The 19935-nt window shown below is 33.7% G+C and overlaps 1 protein-coding gene across 8 annotated transcripts in view; it reads left to right on the forward strand.

Moving 5' to 3' along the window:
* The first annotated feature begins 5152 nt into the window (after nucleotides 1-5152).
* LOC123529192 (uncharacterized) overlaps nucleotides 5153-19935 on the forward strand; it is a 98937-nt gene continuing 84154 nt past the window's right edge. For 6 of the 8 annotated variants that reach the window (XM_053522358.1, XM_053522359.1, XM_053522360.1 and 3 more), the window contains exons 1-9: nucleotides 5153-5227; nucleotides 7575-7732; nucleotides 8301-8605; nucleotides 10844-10930; nucleotides 13759-13815; nucleotides 16212-16283; nucleotides 17700-17809; nucleotides 18532-18651; nucleotides 19634-19710. In XM_053522358.1, the coding sequence (XP_053378333.1) occupies nucleotides 7617-7732; nucleotides 8301-8605; nucleotides 10844-10930; nucleotides 13759-13815; nucleotides 16212-16283; nucleotides 17700-17809; nucleotides 18532-18651; nucleotides 19634-19710 (944 nt within the window). In that variant the 5' untranslated portion in view covers nucleotides 5153-5227; nucleotides 7575-7616. The remainder of the gene's footprint in view (nucleotides 5228-7574; nucleotides 7733-8300; nucleotides 8606-10843; nucleotides 10931-13758; nucleotides 13816-16211; nucleotides 16284-17699; nucleotides 17810-18531; nucleotides 18652-19633; nucleotides 19711-19935) is intronic. The other 2 variants (XM_053522361.1, XM_053522363.1) reach the window with 2 other exon arrangements.

Raw genomic sequence — 19935 nt, forward strand, 5'->3', positions numbered from 1 at the left:
GATGTATTGGTACTCTAGTTGTGTCCTCCTGAAAATCAGACTGGTTCAACAATTTTTTAGTGAGTTATGGCCCTTTGTTTATTTCTATAATTTACATAGATTTATATAGGGAAAAACTTTGAAAATCTTCTTGTCCAAAAGCACAGAGCCTAGGGCTTTGATATTTGGTATGAAGCATCATCTAGTGGTCCTCTACCAAGATGATTCAAATTATTTCCCCGGGGTCTAATATGGCCCCGCCCCGGGGGTCACATGGTTTATATAGACTTATATAGGGAAAATTTTTGAAAAACCTCTTGTTCAAAACCATAGGGCCTAGGGCTTTAATATTTTGTATGTGACATCATCTAGTGGTCTTCTACTAAGCTTTTTCAAATTATCCCCCTAGGGTCAAATATGGCCCCGCCCTGGGGGTCACATGGTTTACATAGACTTATATAGGGAAAAACTTTCAATATCTTCTTGCCCAAACCACAAAACCTAGGGCTTTGATATTTGTTATGTAGCATCATCTAGTGGTTCTCTACCAAGTTTGGTCAAATTATCCCCCTAGGGTCAAATATGGCCCCGCCCTGGGGGTCACATGGTTCATATAGACTTAGGGAAAAGCTTTTAAAATCTTCTTGTCAGTAACCTACAATATTCAAATTTGGACCACATGTATGGTTTTGAGTGGCAAGATGAACCTTGACATGAGTTGACCTTGGTATTGACCTAGTGACCTACTTTCACATTTCTGTAGCTACAGCCTTCAAATTTGGACCACGTGCATAGTTATGAGCACTGAAAAAACTTTGACCTTGACATTGACCTAGTGACCTACTTTCACATTTTTGAAGGTACAGGCTTCAAATTTGGACCACGGGCATAGTTTTGTGTTCCGAAATGAAATTTGACCTTGATTTTGACCTAGTGACCTACTTTCACATTTCTCAAGCTACAGCCTTCAAATTTGGACCACATGCTTAGTTTTGTGTACCGAAACAAACTTTGACCTTTACATTGACCTAGTGACCTACTTCCACATGTTTGAAGGTACAGGCTTCAAATTTGGACCACATGCATAGTTCTGTGTTCCGAAAAAAATTTGACATTGATTTTGACCTAGTGACCTACTTTCACATTTCTCGAGCTACAGCCTTCAAATTTGGACCACTTGCATAGTTTTGTGTACCGAAACAAACTTTGACCTTTACATTGACCTAGTGACCTACTTTCACATTTTTGAAGGTACAGGCTTCAAATTTGGACCACATGCATAGTTCTGTGTTCCGAAATAAAATTTGACCTTGATTTTGACCTAGTGACCTACTTTCACATTTCTCAAGCTACAGCCTTCAAATTTGGACCACTTGCTTAGTTTTGTGTACCGAAATGAACTTTGACCTTAAGATTGACCAAGTGACCTACTTTCACATTTCTGTATCTACAGGCTTTAAATTTAGACCACATGCATAGGATTGTGTACTGCAACAAACTTTGACATTGACCTAGTGACCTACTTTCACATTTCTCAAGCTACAGCCTTCAAATTTGGACCACTTGCATAGTTTTTTGTACCAAAATAAACTGTGACCTTAAGATTGACCTAGTGACCTACTTTCACATGTTTGAAGGTACAGGCTTCAAATTTGGACCACATGCATAGTTCTGTGTTCCGAAAAAAATTTGACATTGATTTTGACCTAGTGACCTACTTTCACATTTCTCGAGCTACAGCCTTCAAATTTGGACCACTTGCATAGTTTTGTGTACCGAAACAAACTTTGACCTTTACATTGACCTAGTGACCTACTTTCACATTTTTGAAGGTACAGGCTTCAAATTTGGACCACATGCATAGTTCTGTGTTCCGAAATAAAATTTGACCTTGATTTTGACCTAGTGACCTACTTTCACATTTCTCGAGCTACAGCCTTCAAATTTGGACCACTTGCATAGTTTTATGTACCGAAATGAACTTTGACCTTAAGATTGACCTAGTGACCTACTTTCACATTTCTGTAGCTACAGGCTTCAAATTTAGACCACATGCATAGGATTGTGTACCGAAACAAACTTTGACATTGACCTAGTGACCTACTTTCACATTTCTCAAGCTACAGCCTTCAAATTTGGACCACTTGCATAGTTTTTTGTACCAAAATAAACTGTGACCTTAAGATTGACCTAGTGACCTACTTTCAAATTTCTCAAACTACAGCCTTCAAACTTGATGCACATGCATAGTTTTGTGTACAAAGAACTTTGTCCTTGAAATTGATCTAGTGACCTACTTTCACATTTCTCAAGCTACAGCTTTTGAATTTGGACCACATGCACAGTGTTGTGTAAGGAAATGAAATTTGACCTTGAGCTAGTCAGTAAGTCTTGAAATTTGGAACACTCAAAAATGGCACATTGGTGGGCGCCAAGATCACTCTGTGATCTCTTGTTATTATTATCTACTGTGCTGATTTATATTCAAACCTTTGTCAAATATTGAAGAAAACAGTTATTGAAAATAGGATTTAACAAGATAAATTAAATAATATTTTATGTTCATAATAAAAAATGTTGCAGCTGCATTATACACAATGACATTGAGCCTTTAAAGTTTTGATTCACTTCCATTCTCCCTCAGTTTTGATTTATAAAATGAATACAGTTGTTCCACATCATGACCAACATCATCACCAGCATCATACATAATAAGGTTCATGACATTTTTTTCTGGCATGGATGAAAATTAGGGGAACCTCTTACCATTTTCTTTACTTATTTATATTTGTAATGTCATTTCATAAACTTCATACATCAAATGACTGTTGTTTCATCTGCAGAGGTATATTAATGATATGCCTGTGATAGCTCTAGTTTCGGCCTATATGCCTTATTTCAGCTTGGAAATAGTCGTGCACAATGTCTCCTCTGACAACTCTTGTTATTTGCTTTTACCTTGCTTGACCTTAATTGGTTTTTTGTAATGCAATATAATGTGAAATAAAGATAGATGTTTAAATCTTACAGAATTTTTGTTTGTTTATTTGTGTGAATGGGAAAGCAGAAGGTGGTACCGATTAGGGGAATATTGGATATGCAAAATTTCTGAAATGGATGCATGTCCAAAACGTGGTGAAATGATACTAATTTAACTTGGGTATAATAGTTACATTTTATTTGGACTTCATCATATGCTCTCTGTTTACAATCTCTGAATCTAAATTTAAACTTAAGTATCATCTCCATATAACATTTAAATGAAAGTTTGGAGGTTGTTAGTTTTGTTATTACCAAACGGATTTGATTCAAACTTGAAATAGTTGTTCAACATTTTTACCTACGTCATAATTTTATGGCATAAGGACCATAACTCTGCTCCAATATTTCATGGACTATGCCTCCTTTTTACTTAGTGTTTCAGGTAAATTTTGGTGCACTTTCACTATATCTTTATTACTGCGTTATCTCTTTATGAAATTTTATTTGCGGAGAACAGGTTTGTTCTGGTACAGAATCCAGGAACACTGGTTAGGTTAACTGCCTGCCGTTACATGACTGAAATACTGTTGAAAAACGGCGTTAAACCCAAAACAAACAAACAAAAAACTCTTTATGAAATTGATTCAAACTTTAAATAGTTCTTCCACATCACCATCCTCAGCATATGACACAAGGTCCATCACACTGGCATAAATATTTTATGAATAATGTCAACTTTTTATGTAGAATTTCAGTTTTATTTTGATGCTTTTTCACCATATCTTTGCTGTTATCAAATAAAATTAATTCAAACTTAAAATGGTTGTTCCACATGATCACCCACATCATATGACACAAAGCCCTTAACAAAGTTTTGATTCACTTTTGCTCTATCTTAGTTTTCACTAAATAGATTCGATTTAACCTTAAAATAGTTTGTCCACATTATTAGCCTCATGATATGACACATGAATTATATCCCTTTTGTACTTATTTAATGTTTTGATAGACTTAAGATCTATCTCCGTGATTTATACTAGATTCTAAATACATTTGACACAGACTTAGACTATTGTCCACATTGGAGTCATTTAGCACTCCAGTGACAACTTCAGCTTCCTCAGTGTGTTCCCAATTTCACAATCCAGCAGCAATATCTCCTGTGACAGCTCTTGTTGAAATTTTACACATTGTGTCAATATTCATGCTTAGACAATATCAGATTGCACCATTTGAGGTACACATACAGAGTCTTGCGTAAACATTTCTGAGGTGCATAGCCCCAGATCCCTCTAGAAACTGTGCCCTCTGCCGTCATCAAAATCCTAGATCTGCTCCTGCACTGCAGTTATTGCACCCATGAATAGGCGTTGACATCTGTCAAAAGATAGAAAAAATAGACAGTACATTAATGCAAGTCTTAGATTTACACACTTCTTTTTGAAACTTTCTTTGTTCTTAATGAGAACCATATTTGCATAATATGTTTAATATTCATTTTGCCTTTATGGTATACATAAATAAAAGTCACACTATCAAAATAGGTAGCTCTAGCATTTTTTTTAATGAAATAATAGTTTGACAGAATTTGTCATGAAAACTTAGGTCATGCACCACCACTGCAATTTAGGGTCTCATTTTTTAGCTGATTTTGGAGAGACACTTGCATTTTACCAGGTGAGTATGCACTTTCAATAAATATGCTCTCTTTATTCTTATGGGGGGCTACTGCCCCCACACCCCCGTTTTTCATTTTTGTTTATTGAATAGATTATTGGTACAATTTATTTAAGTGATTGTAACAAACACAACCTGCCTTTTAAAATCCTAGCAGGAAGTGCGTACCGGTAAAGTGCATTCTAGCCTTTTGCAGTTTGTATGTTTGACTTTTGCAGTTTGTGTGTTTGACTGAAATATTTTTCTTGCATCAAACATGACCCCCACTTTTCTTTTGATTTTTATTCAGCACTGACAATATTGTTCAAGAAAATGTATGTTACATGCATTTAAAATGGGTCCTGGTATGTGCTACAGCCATTGGAAATTTGTAAATTTCATATAAAGACCAGCTATATAGTGTGTTCATGCCTTATTCCAAATTCCATTAGTGCTAAAAGTTGGTGTCCCATGACCGTAACTGTTATTGTGATTTACACAGCCACTATATTTTATAAATGGAGTTGTCTTTCTTAGATCGTTGCTACCTGTAAACAAAATGGAGGTCACTGGCATCTGTCATTTATTTTCATGATAGTACGAATGACAGGTAATTATACGACAGTAGTTAATTGCAGACAGAAAATTCAATGGCCATATAATGTTTTCACGTCAGTGCAAACAGTATATTCTGTGCACTTATAGATCTACTGCGTAACATTGTTTATTATAAAGCCATTTAAATCCTGATTTTTTTAATCTTTAAAGGTTTTGACTTGTACGCGTAGCAGTTATAGAAAATATCTATATATAGATCTAGACAGCTGTGACAGTATTGTTTAAATGTCAAAATAATTAAGTCCCTTACTATTAGAATATCATACAAATTTTTATTAAGAAAAAAATTGGTTACACATTACAATGTTGCTGAAGTGACACTGGTGGTGAGAATTTTTTACAGGAGCTGGCTTATGGTGCTTTAACTACGGTGCACAATGTTTGGTCAAAAGACAACTAGTCTAATTAAAATTTTGCCTACTGGTTTCTGGTCAAATACCTCAGCTGGTCTAATAAGACAATTGAACTATTCTTTCTTTATAGATGCAACATTTCATCGATTTCTTTTTTCTGTTCAAAAGATTATCAGATTCGACTAAATGTTGCAGATCGATTTTGTTTACCGTATAATGAGGTGAACGATTTTCATCCCATTTTGACCAGTTATGTGATCAGTTATACTTGTACTGTTGAGCGATGTTCACCCATTTTGGCTCGTGTTATAGATTTGCTTTAGGTGAGTATATTATGTTTTTGAGTGAATTTGAGCTGTTTTTTTTGTGTTGTTTTTATTAGTTTCGATACCCACCATGACAACAAAGCCGGAATTTTTTCTAAGTTCAAGATGTCTATGGCGAGAGTGAGGGAGGCTGCCGACTCATCACAAGATGAGCCCGCCAAATTTGTTAACAAAGAGTTGGTATTTGATTTACCTTCGGAATTCCATGCTTACTGGCCAAAAGAGGCCTCTGTTAAGAGGAAAATTCAAAGGCAAAGGCGTAAGGTATTGCCAGAAATCCTGTCGTCGCTAAAGGAACTATTTATTTTGGAATTTGAAAGTGCTGAATATTGAATATATTGACTGTTCATACAATGATCAATTTCGTAACTGTTCATAATCATAAATCAAACGCAGCATCAATTAAAGCTCAATAAAGTGAAAGTAGTATGATACATTGTTGTGTCTATTTTCGAACAGTTTTCAACCAGTTTCGACGAAAAAATAATTTAGACTAATTGACATGGTCAGCCTAATGTCACAGTAGACAAAATTATCATGTAGACCAAATTTTAATTAGACGAAGTGTCTTTCGACCAAACCTCATGGAAGCCTTTAACTAGTATCTGCTTATAAAACGAGTTAAACCTGAGAGTGGAATGAATAAGGCCACCATCTTACACTGATAGTGACTTGCAATGAAACTAACTTATCATGCAAAGACAACAAAACTCAGATTCTTTCTTTCAAGAACAGTTTGACTGTGGAATACTGCATAAATTGTTCTTTCAATATTTTGAGTAAGTGTCGACATCTCTTGCTCTTGGATGGTGTTGCATTAATTGAATTTGGAATAAGGGCAAATTTTTTAACATAATCATAATTAATTGTATACACTCATTTTTCAGTTGTGTCATTGTCGGTCCAGATTAATTATGCAAATTCGCATTTAGGTGTTAAAGATTTTTTTTATCTGTAATGTACATTATAGATAAAGTTTCTAGTTTTGTCAAGTCTGTTCAATGGTGTTTGCAACATGTTACATATTTCACTTGTTTGAAGTCATGACAGTGCAGTATCTGTGTTGACAGTGTTCATCTGTAATAGCATTAACTCTGTAATGTTGTAACAATAATTTATCTTTTAAATAGAATATGAGCATTTCATTTGACAGGCAACCACTCTTGTATGATTTTTGAAGAACAGGCCGAAATAATTTTATTTTATCAAATGACCTAAGTATTATTTACTGCAAAGCATCAGTTTCTGAAGAAGGGTATTCTGGGAAGAAAACAACAGAATGGTTCTTAAGGACAAAATATTCACAAGCGGAAAGTTACATAGATTTAATTTGTAAATTAACTATTAATAATTGCAGAGTATGTAGAAGTTGTGCTCTGATTGTGGAAAAAAAATTGTTTTGATGATCCGGCTAGATTTGCATTTTCACCATCAGATTAAAGGTGGAATATTTTTGTGTTACTAAGTAACAGACTTAGACTATGGGTTTATTATTGACATCAAACACACGAATAGGTAATGGTTGAATACACTACCTATAGCCAGTAATTTCTTCCTGGCAGGCTACTTTAAGTCCCTGTTGAATTTTCCAGTTGGTTTGAAAACACAGCTTTACAGGTGTTTAAAATTGTATTCCTTTTTGATCTTTCATTTATTGCAGAATAATGTAGTTTCCCTAGAGTACCAGAAGTGATTGGCTACAATGACTGGTTCTACGCAAACATTTCCTTACACCAGTCCAGGACCTATCCGACTCCCACCTGGCAACCTGGAGACTGTAGAGGAGATGCCAGGAGACTCAGATCTCGAGGATGAGAGGTTTGTGGGTTTTTTTTTCACTTCCAGAAAAGAAAATTGATTTAGGCATTTTTATAAGGCATTTTTGTTGCAAATGTTCATAATATCTTAAATTTATTTTGGTAATTTATTTTGAAAGAAATGACACTTGAAATACCAACTGTGCTTTTAGATATAGATGATTTTACAATGAACAGATAAATATTGATATACTGGTTTATCCATTACCCTTGGGGCAAATAAAATTGCCCTTACCTATGAAATTAATGAAAGCTTTAGATCTAAGGCATTATCACAGCTTTGTTACAATTGTAAAAGGTTTCATTTAGGCCCAGGGGTGGGGATTTCCCCCTTTTAAAGTGGTCTGAAGCCCGGCTTCTTTTTCTGTAGCAGATAAAGTTAAATAAAAAGGAGGACCGACTGACTCTCTCTACAATCGCGATTATACTCTTCTAGAGTGAGGCGATTACTGAAGATGATGATGATGATGATGATGATGATGAACTTCCACCTTCTACTTCTATAATTGATGTTAATGAAATCCCTGAATGTTAAAGACAAGAATATAATAGTCGTAATTTGATTTCAGATCTGATATGTCTGACTCCCTATCAGACATGGCTCTCAGTAACATTGAGGAAGAGGGAGAAGATTATGATGATGAAGGAGAGGAAGGTTCTATGAGGGAGAGGGATCCTGTCTTTGAAAAGATCAAAGAAACACTGTCAAAGAGTCATCAACGCTCAGAATCAGCAGTGTCAATGTTAAGCAGTATAAGTGATGAGAGTGATGGACCACATGTACAGATATCAGAGCATTATACGTCAGTACCATATGGTATACAACCAAGAGCTACATATGAACATAGCAGCTTGCATGCTGATATTATGGGAGGTAAATTATAAATACAAGTTTGTACGGTTTAGTTTTATTATCAAACTGACACTGATAAAGTCAAATTTTAATGGTGTTTGAACACCTAGATGGGTGTCCTTCAGGGCATTTTTTTTCAGGTATTGGTGGGCTCGTGGGTAGGGCAGTGGAAGGTAGATACAGGTAATGATACATGTCATATATATATTAATGGTATGATGAAATTGTCATTACTAAACTATCAGTATTGATGCAATCTGATTTAAATCAGCTCCTATTAACCCTGTGTTTAGGAAAATCAAGTACTTTTGTCAGTTTAGAACTACCTTTCCTGTCAAGTCATTGAAAGTGTAAATCCATGAATATGTTATGCAAACACTCCTTAATTTATATTTTCATAGACTGAAATATGAGTTTTACAGATGAAAGGTAAATGTAGTATTTTCTTGGTTTCTTAAGTTTACAACGTCAGTATATTTTTTAAAAAACTTCTCTTCTGTTAAAGAATGAGCTTGTGGACTTTCTGAAATCTTTTGACTCGTGAATCTAGCAATGTTAATGTGGAAAATCTGGTGTTATAGTCCCATACACTTAGGGCCATTTCTTTTACATTAGTTGCATAATTATGATGGAGGGATTATATATTTTTATTTTAGTTGCGTAAAATGGGAGGATTAAATTAAATTTTTTCATCCAGTCGTGTACAATGGCAGGATAATATATTTTTACTTCAGTTGCGTACAATGGCAGGATTATATATTTTTACTTCAGTTGTCTGCATTGGCAGGATTCTATATTTTTACTTCAATTGCATACAATGGCAGGATTATATATTTTTACTTCAGTTGTGTACAATGGCAGGATAATATATTTTTACTTCAGTTGTGTACAATGGCAGGAATATATATTTTTACTTCAGTTTTGGACTATGGAAGGATTATATATTTTTACTTCAGTTGAACACAATGGCAGGATTATATATTTTTACTTCAGTTGCATACAGTGGCAGGATAATATAATTTTTACTTCAGTTGTGTACAATGGCAGGATTATGTATTTTTACTTCAGTTTTGGACTATGGAAGGTTTATATATTTTTACTTCAGTTGCATACAGTGGCAGGATTATATATATTTTTAGTTCAGTTGTGTACAATGGCAGGATTATATATTTTTACTTCAGTTGTGTACAATGGCAGGATTATATATTTTTACTTCAGTTGCGTACAATGGCAGGATTATATATTTTTACTTCAGTTTTGGACTATGGAAGGATTACACATTATTGTATATCATTACTTCAGTTGTCTGCATTGGCAGGATTCTATATTTTTACTTCAATTGCATACAATGGCAGAATTATATATTTTTACTTCAGTTGCATACAATGGCAGGATTATATATTTTTACTTCAGTTTCAAAACTTTCATACAGTGGCAGGATTATATATTTATACTTCAGTGGCATACGATGGGTCGGATTATTTAATTTTACTTCAGTTGCGTACAATGGCAGGATTATTTATTTTTACTTAAGTTGCGTACAATGGCAGGATTATATATTTATACTTTAGTTGTATACAATGGGAGGATTATTTATTTTTACTTAAGTTGCGTACAATGGCAGGATTATTTATTTTTACTTAAGTTGCATACAATGGCAGGGTTATATATTTATACTTGAGTTGCGTACAATGGCAGGATTGTTTATTTTTACTTAAGTTGCATACAACGGCAAGATTATATATTTATACTTCACTTCCATACAATGGGTTGTATTATTTAATTTTACTTCAGTTGCGTACAATGGCAGGATTATTTATTTTTACTTAAGTTGCGTACAATGGCAGGATTATATATTTATACTTTAGTTGTATACAATGGGAGGATTATTTATTTTTACTTAAGTTGCGTACAATGGCAGGATTATTTATTTTTACTTAAGTTGCATACAATGGCAGGGTTATATATTTATACTTGAGTTGCGTACAATGGCAGGATTGTTTATTTTTACTTAAGTTGCATACAACGGCAAGATTATATATTTATACTTCACTTCCATACAATGGGTTGTATTATTTAATTTTACTTAAGTTGCGTACAATGGCAGGATTATATATTTATACTTCAGTTGCATACAATGGGAGGATTATTTATTTTTACTTCAGTTTCGTACAATGGCAGGATTTTTTTTTTTACTTCATTTGCATACACTGGAACTTCAGTTGCGTACAATGGCAGGATTATCTATTTTTACTTCAGTTGCATACAATGGGAGGATGAGGATGTTTGTTATTCTGGACTCTAAAGGAATCACAACTTGGAAACGGGACCTTGTAGATCCTAGAGGTAATATAGCAGCTATCTTCAAGCCTTACACTTGTCTAACAATTCAGGGTTTTTTCTAGCTAATTTGGGAACATAACCTATACCCCCAAAATTGGGAATTTTGATGCGTAAATGTTCCAAATTGGGAAATATTTAGTCGCATAGGATATAGCAAGGATGTGTTTAAGCACTTTCCCATACACTTGTTTCACACTGTACAACTCTTTAACGTACTTCCATTACAAAATTGTCCATAATTTGGTCAATGTTTGTGCAATTTTGATGAAATTTTTTTCAGAATGTAGATTGGGAATTTTTGCACTCATTTTGGGAAAAATACATACTTTTTGGCATTGGGAATATAGCCGAATAACAGCTATAAAAACGGCCGAAAAAAAACCCTGTCAATTAATCTTTATCAACAGTCAAAACTCAGTGTCTAAAAATTGATGGGACTTTTATATACTGTAAAAGTCTTATATTTCTTGGGTTGTTTTTTTCCCGCCATTTTCCCATTTACGATTTTTACGCGAGTTGTTGAATTCACTATTTGTGACATTGGCCTTCTCCACCAATATTAAGACAGAAATTTAGTGAGACAAATGAATTCTCGAGAAGGTTCACGAAAACAAAAGCGTCATGAAAAAATAGACTTTTACAGTAAATTAATTCATTATAGATTATTTAGAGACTAGTGAATTGAAGATTCTGTGTTTAGACTGTATAGTTTTTCAATTTTATACTCACATTTTTAGATAATAGTTTTAACTAACCATGGTAAGATTTTTTATCGGATAGTGATCTAATGATAATGTTTTTATCAATCCTTGACTGTATTTTATCAGAGTTAACAGCATTTAAAATATTTGAAATGTTTTAAAAATTAATGGGCAGATTTCAGTTATTTTTTCTATAGGTTTGTGAAATATGTATCAGCTCTGATTTATTATTAATTAAAAAGTTTCTTTCTTTCTTCTGTATGAAATTATACAGAATATTCATGTTTAAAGCCCATAGAGCTTTCCTATAGCTGTAGTAAAATGTCAAGATGATTCAGTTTAAAAAATATTTAGGTCTTGAATCTATTTATAAACCCTTCTGTTATACACATAACAAGATTTAATCTGTAAGCTGTATTTTATTATCTGTTATCTTAATTGAATTTTAAGTGTTCTAAATTAGTGTCAATACCAGAATGTTTGTATCATCAATGACATTATAATTATGATAATTAAGGTGGCTTTGTATGCTACAAAAATTCTTTCTAAGTTGTCTTAAATGTATGTTTTAAAGTTTGTTTGTTTATTGTACACTAATTAAAGGGCAGTGGTCTGCCTGAAATGATTATTAACATGGCAAAATCTTTATTGCACGAGGGCAAAGCCCATGTTCCAGTATAGGTTTAGGAGTGCTAAAAGTCATGTAAGGAACATCATTGCTATTTAAGGTAGTTCTGCATGTTTGATAAACAGGAGGTGATGGTGTAACATCATTTATCTGGAAAATGTAGAATAAAGATCAGATTCGGCATAGTCGGAAAAGAAAATCATTTTATGAATTAATGGCAACCAGTGAGTAAATTTATTACAATGGCACTGTTACTATCTTTATAAAGTTGAATATGATATTAAAAAATCTGACACATAAGATAATTCAAAATGATGTCTTAGAATTAGCGTGAAATGTGTGGTTCACTTTAATCAGGGTCAGATATCTCAAAAATAAACACCAGACCTATATATTTTATTTTACCACATTGTACGGCATATGTTTATTTACACCTGTGTGAGGTTTCATTAAAATCTACATTTAAGAAAAATTTCTGTTTGCAGAATTGTTTTGAAAGTTATTATTTCCCTAATATAGACTTCCTGGCATTATAAAATTTGCATAGGTCCGAATTTTTCAAGTCAATCTAGCAAAAACTGAGGCACACGACCCAATCTTTTTATGCCCCCGGTATCTACTGGTGCGGGAGGCATATAGTGATCGTCCTGTCCGTCCGTTCGTTCGTCCATCCATACGAGGTTAACCAAATGGGACCGTTTCGTCTAGCATCAATACCCCTTACTAGAATGACGATACTAATGCAGATGTAACCTGTGACCATTCCTCATCTTCAGACATCACCTGACCTCAGTTTGACCTTGACCTCATTTTGGACTTAGGTTGCTTTATATGGGCCATCTCTTGGTTAACCAAATGGGACCGTTTCATCTAGCATCAATACCCCTTACTAGAATGACTTGATACTAATGCAGATGTAACCTCTGACCATTCCTCATCTTCAGACATCACCTGTTTGACCTTGAACTTGACCTCGTTTTGGACTTGGGTTGCTTTGTATTGACAAGGATGCCACCGGGGGCATCAAGCGTTTATTGAACGCAGCTTCTTGTTTTATTAATTTTGCTGATTTTTCAAAGTGTATTCTGAAGTTTTGAGAAGTCAGAGTGTAATCATATTCTACATTCATTTTGTAGAAAAAATTCTGATCCAGACATGCAGAACTACGTTAATGGGATGTTTATTATATGCCTTAACACATTAACAATTACTCTGTGGCTTAAGTCAGTTAGCTGTTTAAGATATTGACATTAACAAATTTTTTATCGCAACATCACAGGGTAAAATAATGTCAGATATTATGTAACAATCATGATAGGCCAATAACCGATTATGATGCCAGCTTCTAGTTACAATGACCATTTTCGGTTGTTTGGCCTGGGTTTTGTCCTATGCTGTTCTGTTACTATTTATAGTAAGGTATATAGTAATGTACATTATTGCGCAGTATTGAATGTGTTTATGTACTTTATTGATTGACTTTTGTTGACAACTTGTTACAGATATGAGTTTTCCTCAAGCGAAGGATCTCACACCTAAAACATTTAATTTGAATCAAGGTATCTATAGCGCACTAGAGAGTTGCACAATATTGTCAGTAGGATGCTCTCTTTGTTTACATTACAAAATTACAAACAAGGTAATATAAACAGTGTTAGTAACATTTCCAGTGAGAAAAAGTAATTAATTAATTGATATCTTTGCATTATATTTTTCTTGCTAGAATAGTTTCTACATCATGCTTTCAAGTCAATTAAAGTAGTGGATCAATAATGACAAGAGGCAATATCCATACAATTTCATATCCTTATGAGCAATGCGAGGGCTTAGAGCAAAACTGGTCTATCAGTATATAGAAATAGAGGCAGATAGACCAGTTTCGCTCTAAGCCCTCGAATTATTATGGTATTCTTTAGTTTATACTACGGGGTAATTTATTTTAGCTCACTTGTACTGAAAGAGGGTGGTCTTGTCCCCAGTAGGGGTTGAACCCACGGCCCCTGAGTTTAGTAGCACACACTTCAACAGTGGTGTTCTTTCTTACCAGAGAGAATGCCAAAATCACATACAAAAGAAATTTAAAATAGAAAGTACCGATTGTCAGTTTGACGTTATGTGGCATTACCTTGAATGGGTTCCTGTTTAACTTAAAACAAGTGCTCTGTTTAAATTCTAACAGAGGCTGACAACAGTCCATGTTTTTTTCTGCCCTAAATATACAGTTGAACTTTGTTTGCTCGAACTTGACGGGCAAGAAAATTATCAGTAGTTCGAGCCATAGAAAATATAAATTATACAGATATTTTTCTGGGACCTGACAGTGAGTTTGAGTGAAAAGGTGATGTGTGAACTACCCAAGGTAGAGCATACGAAGTTTGACTGTAACATATACAGCAGGCAAGAAATATGATTTTAAGCCCAATACATACTTTCTTCACCATTTTTATTGAACAAAGATAATGGGCTCATTTGCCAAGAGCCAACCAAACTGATGTAAATTGCTGGGGGTAAAGTATATTTGGTTTTAACTATTCCTAAAATAGTGCCGCTCAAAAGCTCTACAGAGCTTAATGTTCATTGTTCCACAAAGGGAAAAAATAATCGATACCTTTATCATTACGCAGAATGTAATGAAATAGTCTGGTAGTCTTAATTCCTTATGGTAAGTATTGAAACCAGTCTAGATATTTGATGACCCTTGATGGAGCAGGCAAGGTGTATAAAATGAATAATGCTGTCACATGATTCTAGTTGCATGAAGGATTGTTTGCTTATAGTTTGTCTGAGGTCATGTGTTCAAATATATTCGCAGAAGGTAGCTTTGTAGGTTTAAGAACCTGCCATTTGATTTAAAGGGGTCTGAGATCAGGATAAGAGTTCTTGATACCTGTATACATAAAATTGTGCTGACTGAATATTTTTATAAATTTTACAAGACTATTATCATCAGAATGTTGGTAGCATTTTTCTACCCAGCATTCTGATGATACAATGTAATAGTCTTGTAAAATAATGTAGTACCCCTAGCATCACTTCTGCTCTGTTATCACCCATGATTTTCCACAATTTTTTTACAAAGCAAAAGAACACAAACAAGAAATAGAATATTCTATTATTGTATGTCCTTGAATGAACACTCAAGGGTATTGCACTTTGCGAAAGTTGGACATTAATATTCTTTATTTTGTAAGTGAATATAGCTATAAACTGAACTTCTTTTTAATCTATTTTACAGTTGTCTCCAAAATAACACTGAAATACACTTAGTTTAACAACTGCAAACAATTTTGCAGGGTGGGTGTGGAGGAGGGAAGGATGTGTTTACGCATAAAGTTTTAGGGAGTTGACATTGCAGTACTGTAGTCAATTGCCTTATAAGTTGTGGGCTGTTATCTTGTCTGAATTGCTACTTCTTGTAGACATAGAATAGAGTTTCTTAATCTTTGTTCTTTTCCTTTCAGCCATGGACTTTCGGGAACTTTTTCAGCTGAGCTTTTTAAGGCCTAGTTATGGTGGCTCGTTTCTGCTATGTTATGATGTTGTGTTGGCACCCTCAGTCAGAACATCAACATGAAAGTAGAATGAATAATTTTTGTTGTGTTGGCACTGCCATCATCATGACAGCATGAGAACTCATGTCATTGTGCTGTCATGCTTCGGGGGCACCAAAAAAACACAATAAAAATGATATATCTGTTGTCTTTCTAGTGGAGTTGCAAACATGACGGTGCGACTTGGCAGAAACAGGCAATCATGCTAAGTAGATAAACATCGTCAGGCCAGTGTTTACACTGTATCACTGAAATTTACTTGATTTTCAAAATTTTTCCTTGCTTTGTTGGTGTTATAATTAAGATCTATACTGAACATATGGCAGTTTGGATGAAACTTATTTCTTATTCAAAAAATTCAAACTTATTTAAGATGTTTATGAACTGAGTTTATTTCTTCCTAGTTAATGAAGAGAGCACGAAGAAGAAAATGATAAAAAAGAAGTCCGTAGTCACGCTTAAACAGCACTACTTTGGTAAACTTCCACTTTGAAGGCTTTGGGACACAACTTTCTCTACATATTTTTCAGTCATCACTTCCTTAAAAATTCACACAGACTTAAAGGTTTTAAATTTTAGAATTGTTAAAAGAATATTAAATGTAAATGCTGGTAATTAGTCATTTTAAAAATGTTTTTTCTTTTTATGTATCACAGTTGTGTTGATCAATGTTTCAGCATTAGGAAACTGGTAATGGATATTTTGCTGCACGATGTTGATTTATAACTGTTGTATTGATGAGCTGTGCAAGGTGAAAATATCAGTCTTTACAGTTATTTCAGTATAAAAATATATCAGATATTTTCTTCACTTAAGAAAAGGCTTTTTTTTAAGCAAAATCAGTAGAAAAAAATATCCCAGTATTTCATGCATGTATAAAAGGTACCTGAGATAGAAGTATGCTAAGATTAAGGCCATTTTTGCATGTTATAGATATCAAACAATACTTATCATTTTTTAATATACATATGGACCTGCTTTAGTGGCTACTTGTATTATACAGTCTCTTGCCTTAAGAAGCCATGTCCGTTATTTTACCAAAATGACATTTTAGTCTAATTTCAACTCTAGTTAAGCAGCCACTGGCCTCAGGTAGCCAGATTGTGTTGCTTCCTTGTCTTGTCTGGCTGTTTAATAGAGGTTTTGCTGTAACCCAACATCATTTTTGTACCCGATATGTTTTCACCTGGCACGGCTCTTGTGATGTTTTATGTATGTATACTTAGTGATACTGTTGTTGCACCACAGGACTGAAAACTGATGAAAGTAAGCTGTTTATTTCACCAATATTTATTTCACCAATGTTCCTTCACAGGCTCAGTAAAAACAATGCATGTAGATATACATTTGGTGATATTTGATATTATGGACCCTTGTGGTTTGGCAGTGCACTTGTGTATATCAGGGAAAGTCTACCCCTGCATGTATATAACAAATATACTTTGATCCATAATATTATAAACCTGTAAAATCACCCCAAAAGTGACTATATCATATTTAACTACTGATACAGTTGTCATTACAAGTTTAAACAGACAGGTGTTATTGCACGTTAATATTTGGTGTATGTTCATAAATGTGTTTTTCATTCCTCTTCAGTTTTATTCCTCTGTACTTACCTGAAAATCTATTTTATCTGAAAATATAAAAAAATTATACATCATAATTATGAAACTTGGAATCCATAATTAAAAAGCTAAAATTAAAGTTGTAGAAAGCATAGGTTATTACTATTAAAGCATTATTTCAAAACAGTTTCAAATTAAAATGAAATTCATTTTTTCAAAGTACTTGTATAGCCATCCCATCTTTACATCTTGTATTTTGCCTTTGTATTACATCAGATAGCATTTATATCAGAGTAACTGTTTTCATTGTTTTGTAATTTTCAGTAAGAAGGGCTTTACAGTACCCTAAGTATGAGTATCGGCTCATCATGCATGTTGTCTATGCACCAAAATACAACTGCTACTTTGCTCTTGGAAAAGATTTCTCTGTCAAGGTAATTTTCATTATTCTCAGGAAAAGTAATGAACAAAAACTGAACAGGTCCAAACTGTGTCATATCTAAATCTCCAGGACTGATGAAAACCATGAGAGTTGATCAAACTATTTGAATATCTATATGTAAGCATTTGCTATGAGCTTGAATCCAGAAAACAAAATGATCTGATATGCTGTTAAACTATTTGCAACATTTTGAATATATAGAGTGCTGCGTTTTGTATAACCCAAAATTTAATGTTTTTATAAAATGAAGATAGTATGTTCACATTGACCATAATTAATAATTTTACCCATTTTGTAGTTCTATACCAGTGAAAATACCATTTTATACTTTTTACACTGTGAAAAGTATTTTTAAAAAGGATATTTGTTTGTTTTAGTATAAGTTTGAAATATATTTCATAAGTAAACGCTAGATGCAATATTTCCACATGTGAAAGTGTAAGCCATAATGGTGTTCACCAATGAAAGATATTTTGATCTTAATTATAGAACAAATGTCTCTTTCATTTCACGCTTTGATTTAAATTTACCCATTTTATAGTTTCTTACCAGTGAAAAATATATTTGATATTTTACACTGTGAAAATAACAGATATATTTCACTCTAATATTTCAATAATTCACTGAAAAACATGAAGTAAAAACGATTCAAACTCTTTATATTGAAATTATCATAACATATAAACTGTTGGAATATATTGTTATGTATTACAGGTATTAAACCGTGACTTTGAGGAGACATGTTCTGTGAACACTGATATGAGATCTGTACTGTATATATTGTTCAACCCTGTCAGAGATGAACTGATCACTGGAGGAGTTGGTGGAATCAAGGTTAGTCAGTTTTAGATGAGTTGTAGTCATGCTGTATTAATGATTTAGTTATGTTGTAGCCATATTGTAGTCATGTTCAGTCATCTTGTAGTCATGCTGTAGTCATGTTTAGTTGTATCACTGATTACTGTATGAGTTGGTAAAGTTAAGGTTAGTGATGCTGTAGTGATGTTGTAATTATGCTATTTTCATGTTGTGGTTGTATTACTGATTACTGCAGGAGACTTGGTAGAACTAAGATTAATCATGCTGTAATATGCTGTAGTCAGGCTGTAATTATGCTGTAGTCATGCTGTAATTATACTGTAGTCAAGCTGTATTTATGCTGTAGTCAAGCTGTAATTATACTGTAGTCAGGCTGTATTTATGTTGTAGTCAAGCTGTAATTATACCCTCGTCAAGCTGTATTTATGCTGTAGTCAAGCTGTAATTATACTGTAGTCATGCTGTAATTATGCTGTAGTCAAGCTGTATTTATGCTGTAGTCAAGTTGTATTTATACTGTAGTCATGCCATAATTATGCTGTAGTCAAGCTGTATTTATGCTGTAGTCAAGCTGTATTTATGCTGTAGTCAGGTTGTGTTTATACTGTAGTCATGCCATAATTATGCTGTAGTCAAGCTGTATTTATGCTGTAGTCAAGCTGTATTTATGCTGTAGTCAGGTTGTATTTATGCTGTAGTCATGCCATAATTATGCTGTAGTCATGCTGTAGTTATGTTGTAGTCATGCTGCTGTATCACTGATTACTGCAGGAGTTGGTTGAATTAAGGTCAATCTCAATTTGTAATTTATTGTTGTAGAACATTTGCTAGAGCTCACAGTAATGCAAAACTTGAAAAGGTTAGGGCTCCATTGTATTTCCTGTATTAAATCAAGTAGTAATATTCTGTACTGTATGGTTAACATCAGAAAGAACTTTAACTGTTCTAGTTTACCATTGATTGAAAAAGTTACATGTAACATAAATTATTTTTGCAGATTTGGCAGTTCCAGCAAGCTGCTGGTAAAGCATTTACAGAACTTAAACCTTTAGCCAACTATGAACTTAGAATCAAGTAAGTATAAGACTTCTGGTAATGGTTTGATAAACTAGACTTTTAATTGATCTTCCATCATCTTCCCAAAGTCTTTTCATAGGTACACAGAGAATTAGGAGCCTTACCTTGGTTGAAAACACAAGACCTTTATTCTGAAGTAGGAAACCTTACCATTGAACAATAAATTTAATTATTTCATGTCTTTGGCATAAATTATTGTATACCAGGGGCCGTATTCATAAA

The sequence above is a fragment of the Mercenaria mercenaria genome, chromosome 13 (genome assembly GCF_021730395.1).
Source record: "Mercenaria mercenaria strain notata chromosome 13, MADL_Memer_1, whole genome shotgun sequence".
NCBI lineage: Eukaryota > Metazoa > Mollusca > Bivalvia > Venerida > Veneridae > Mercenaria > Mercenaria mercenaria.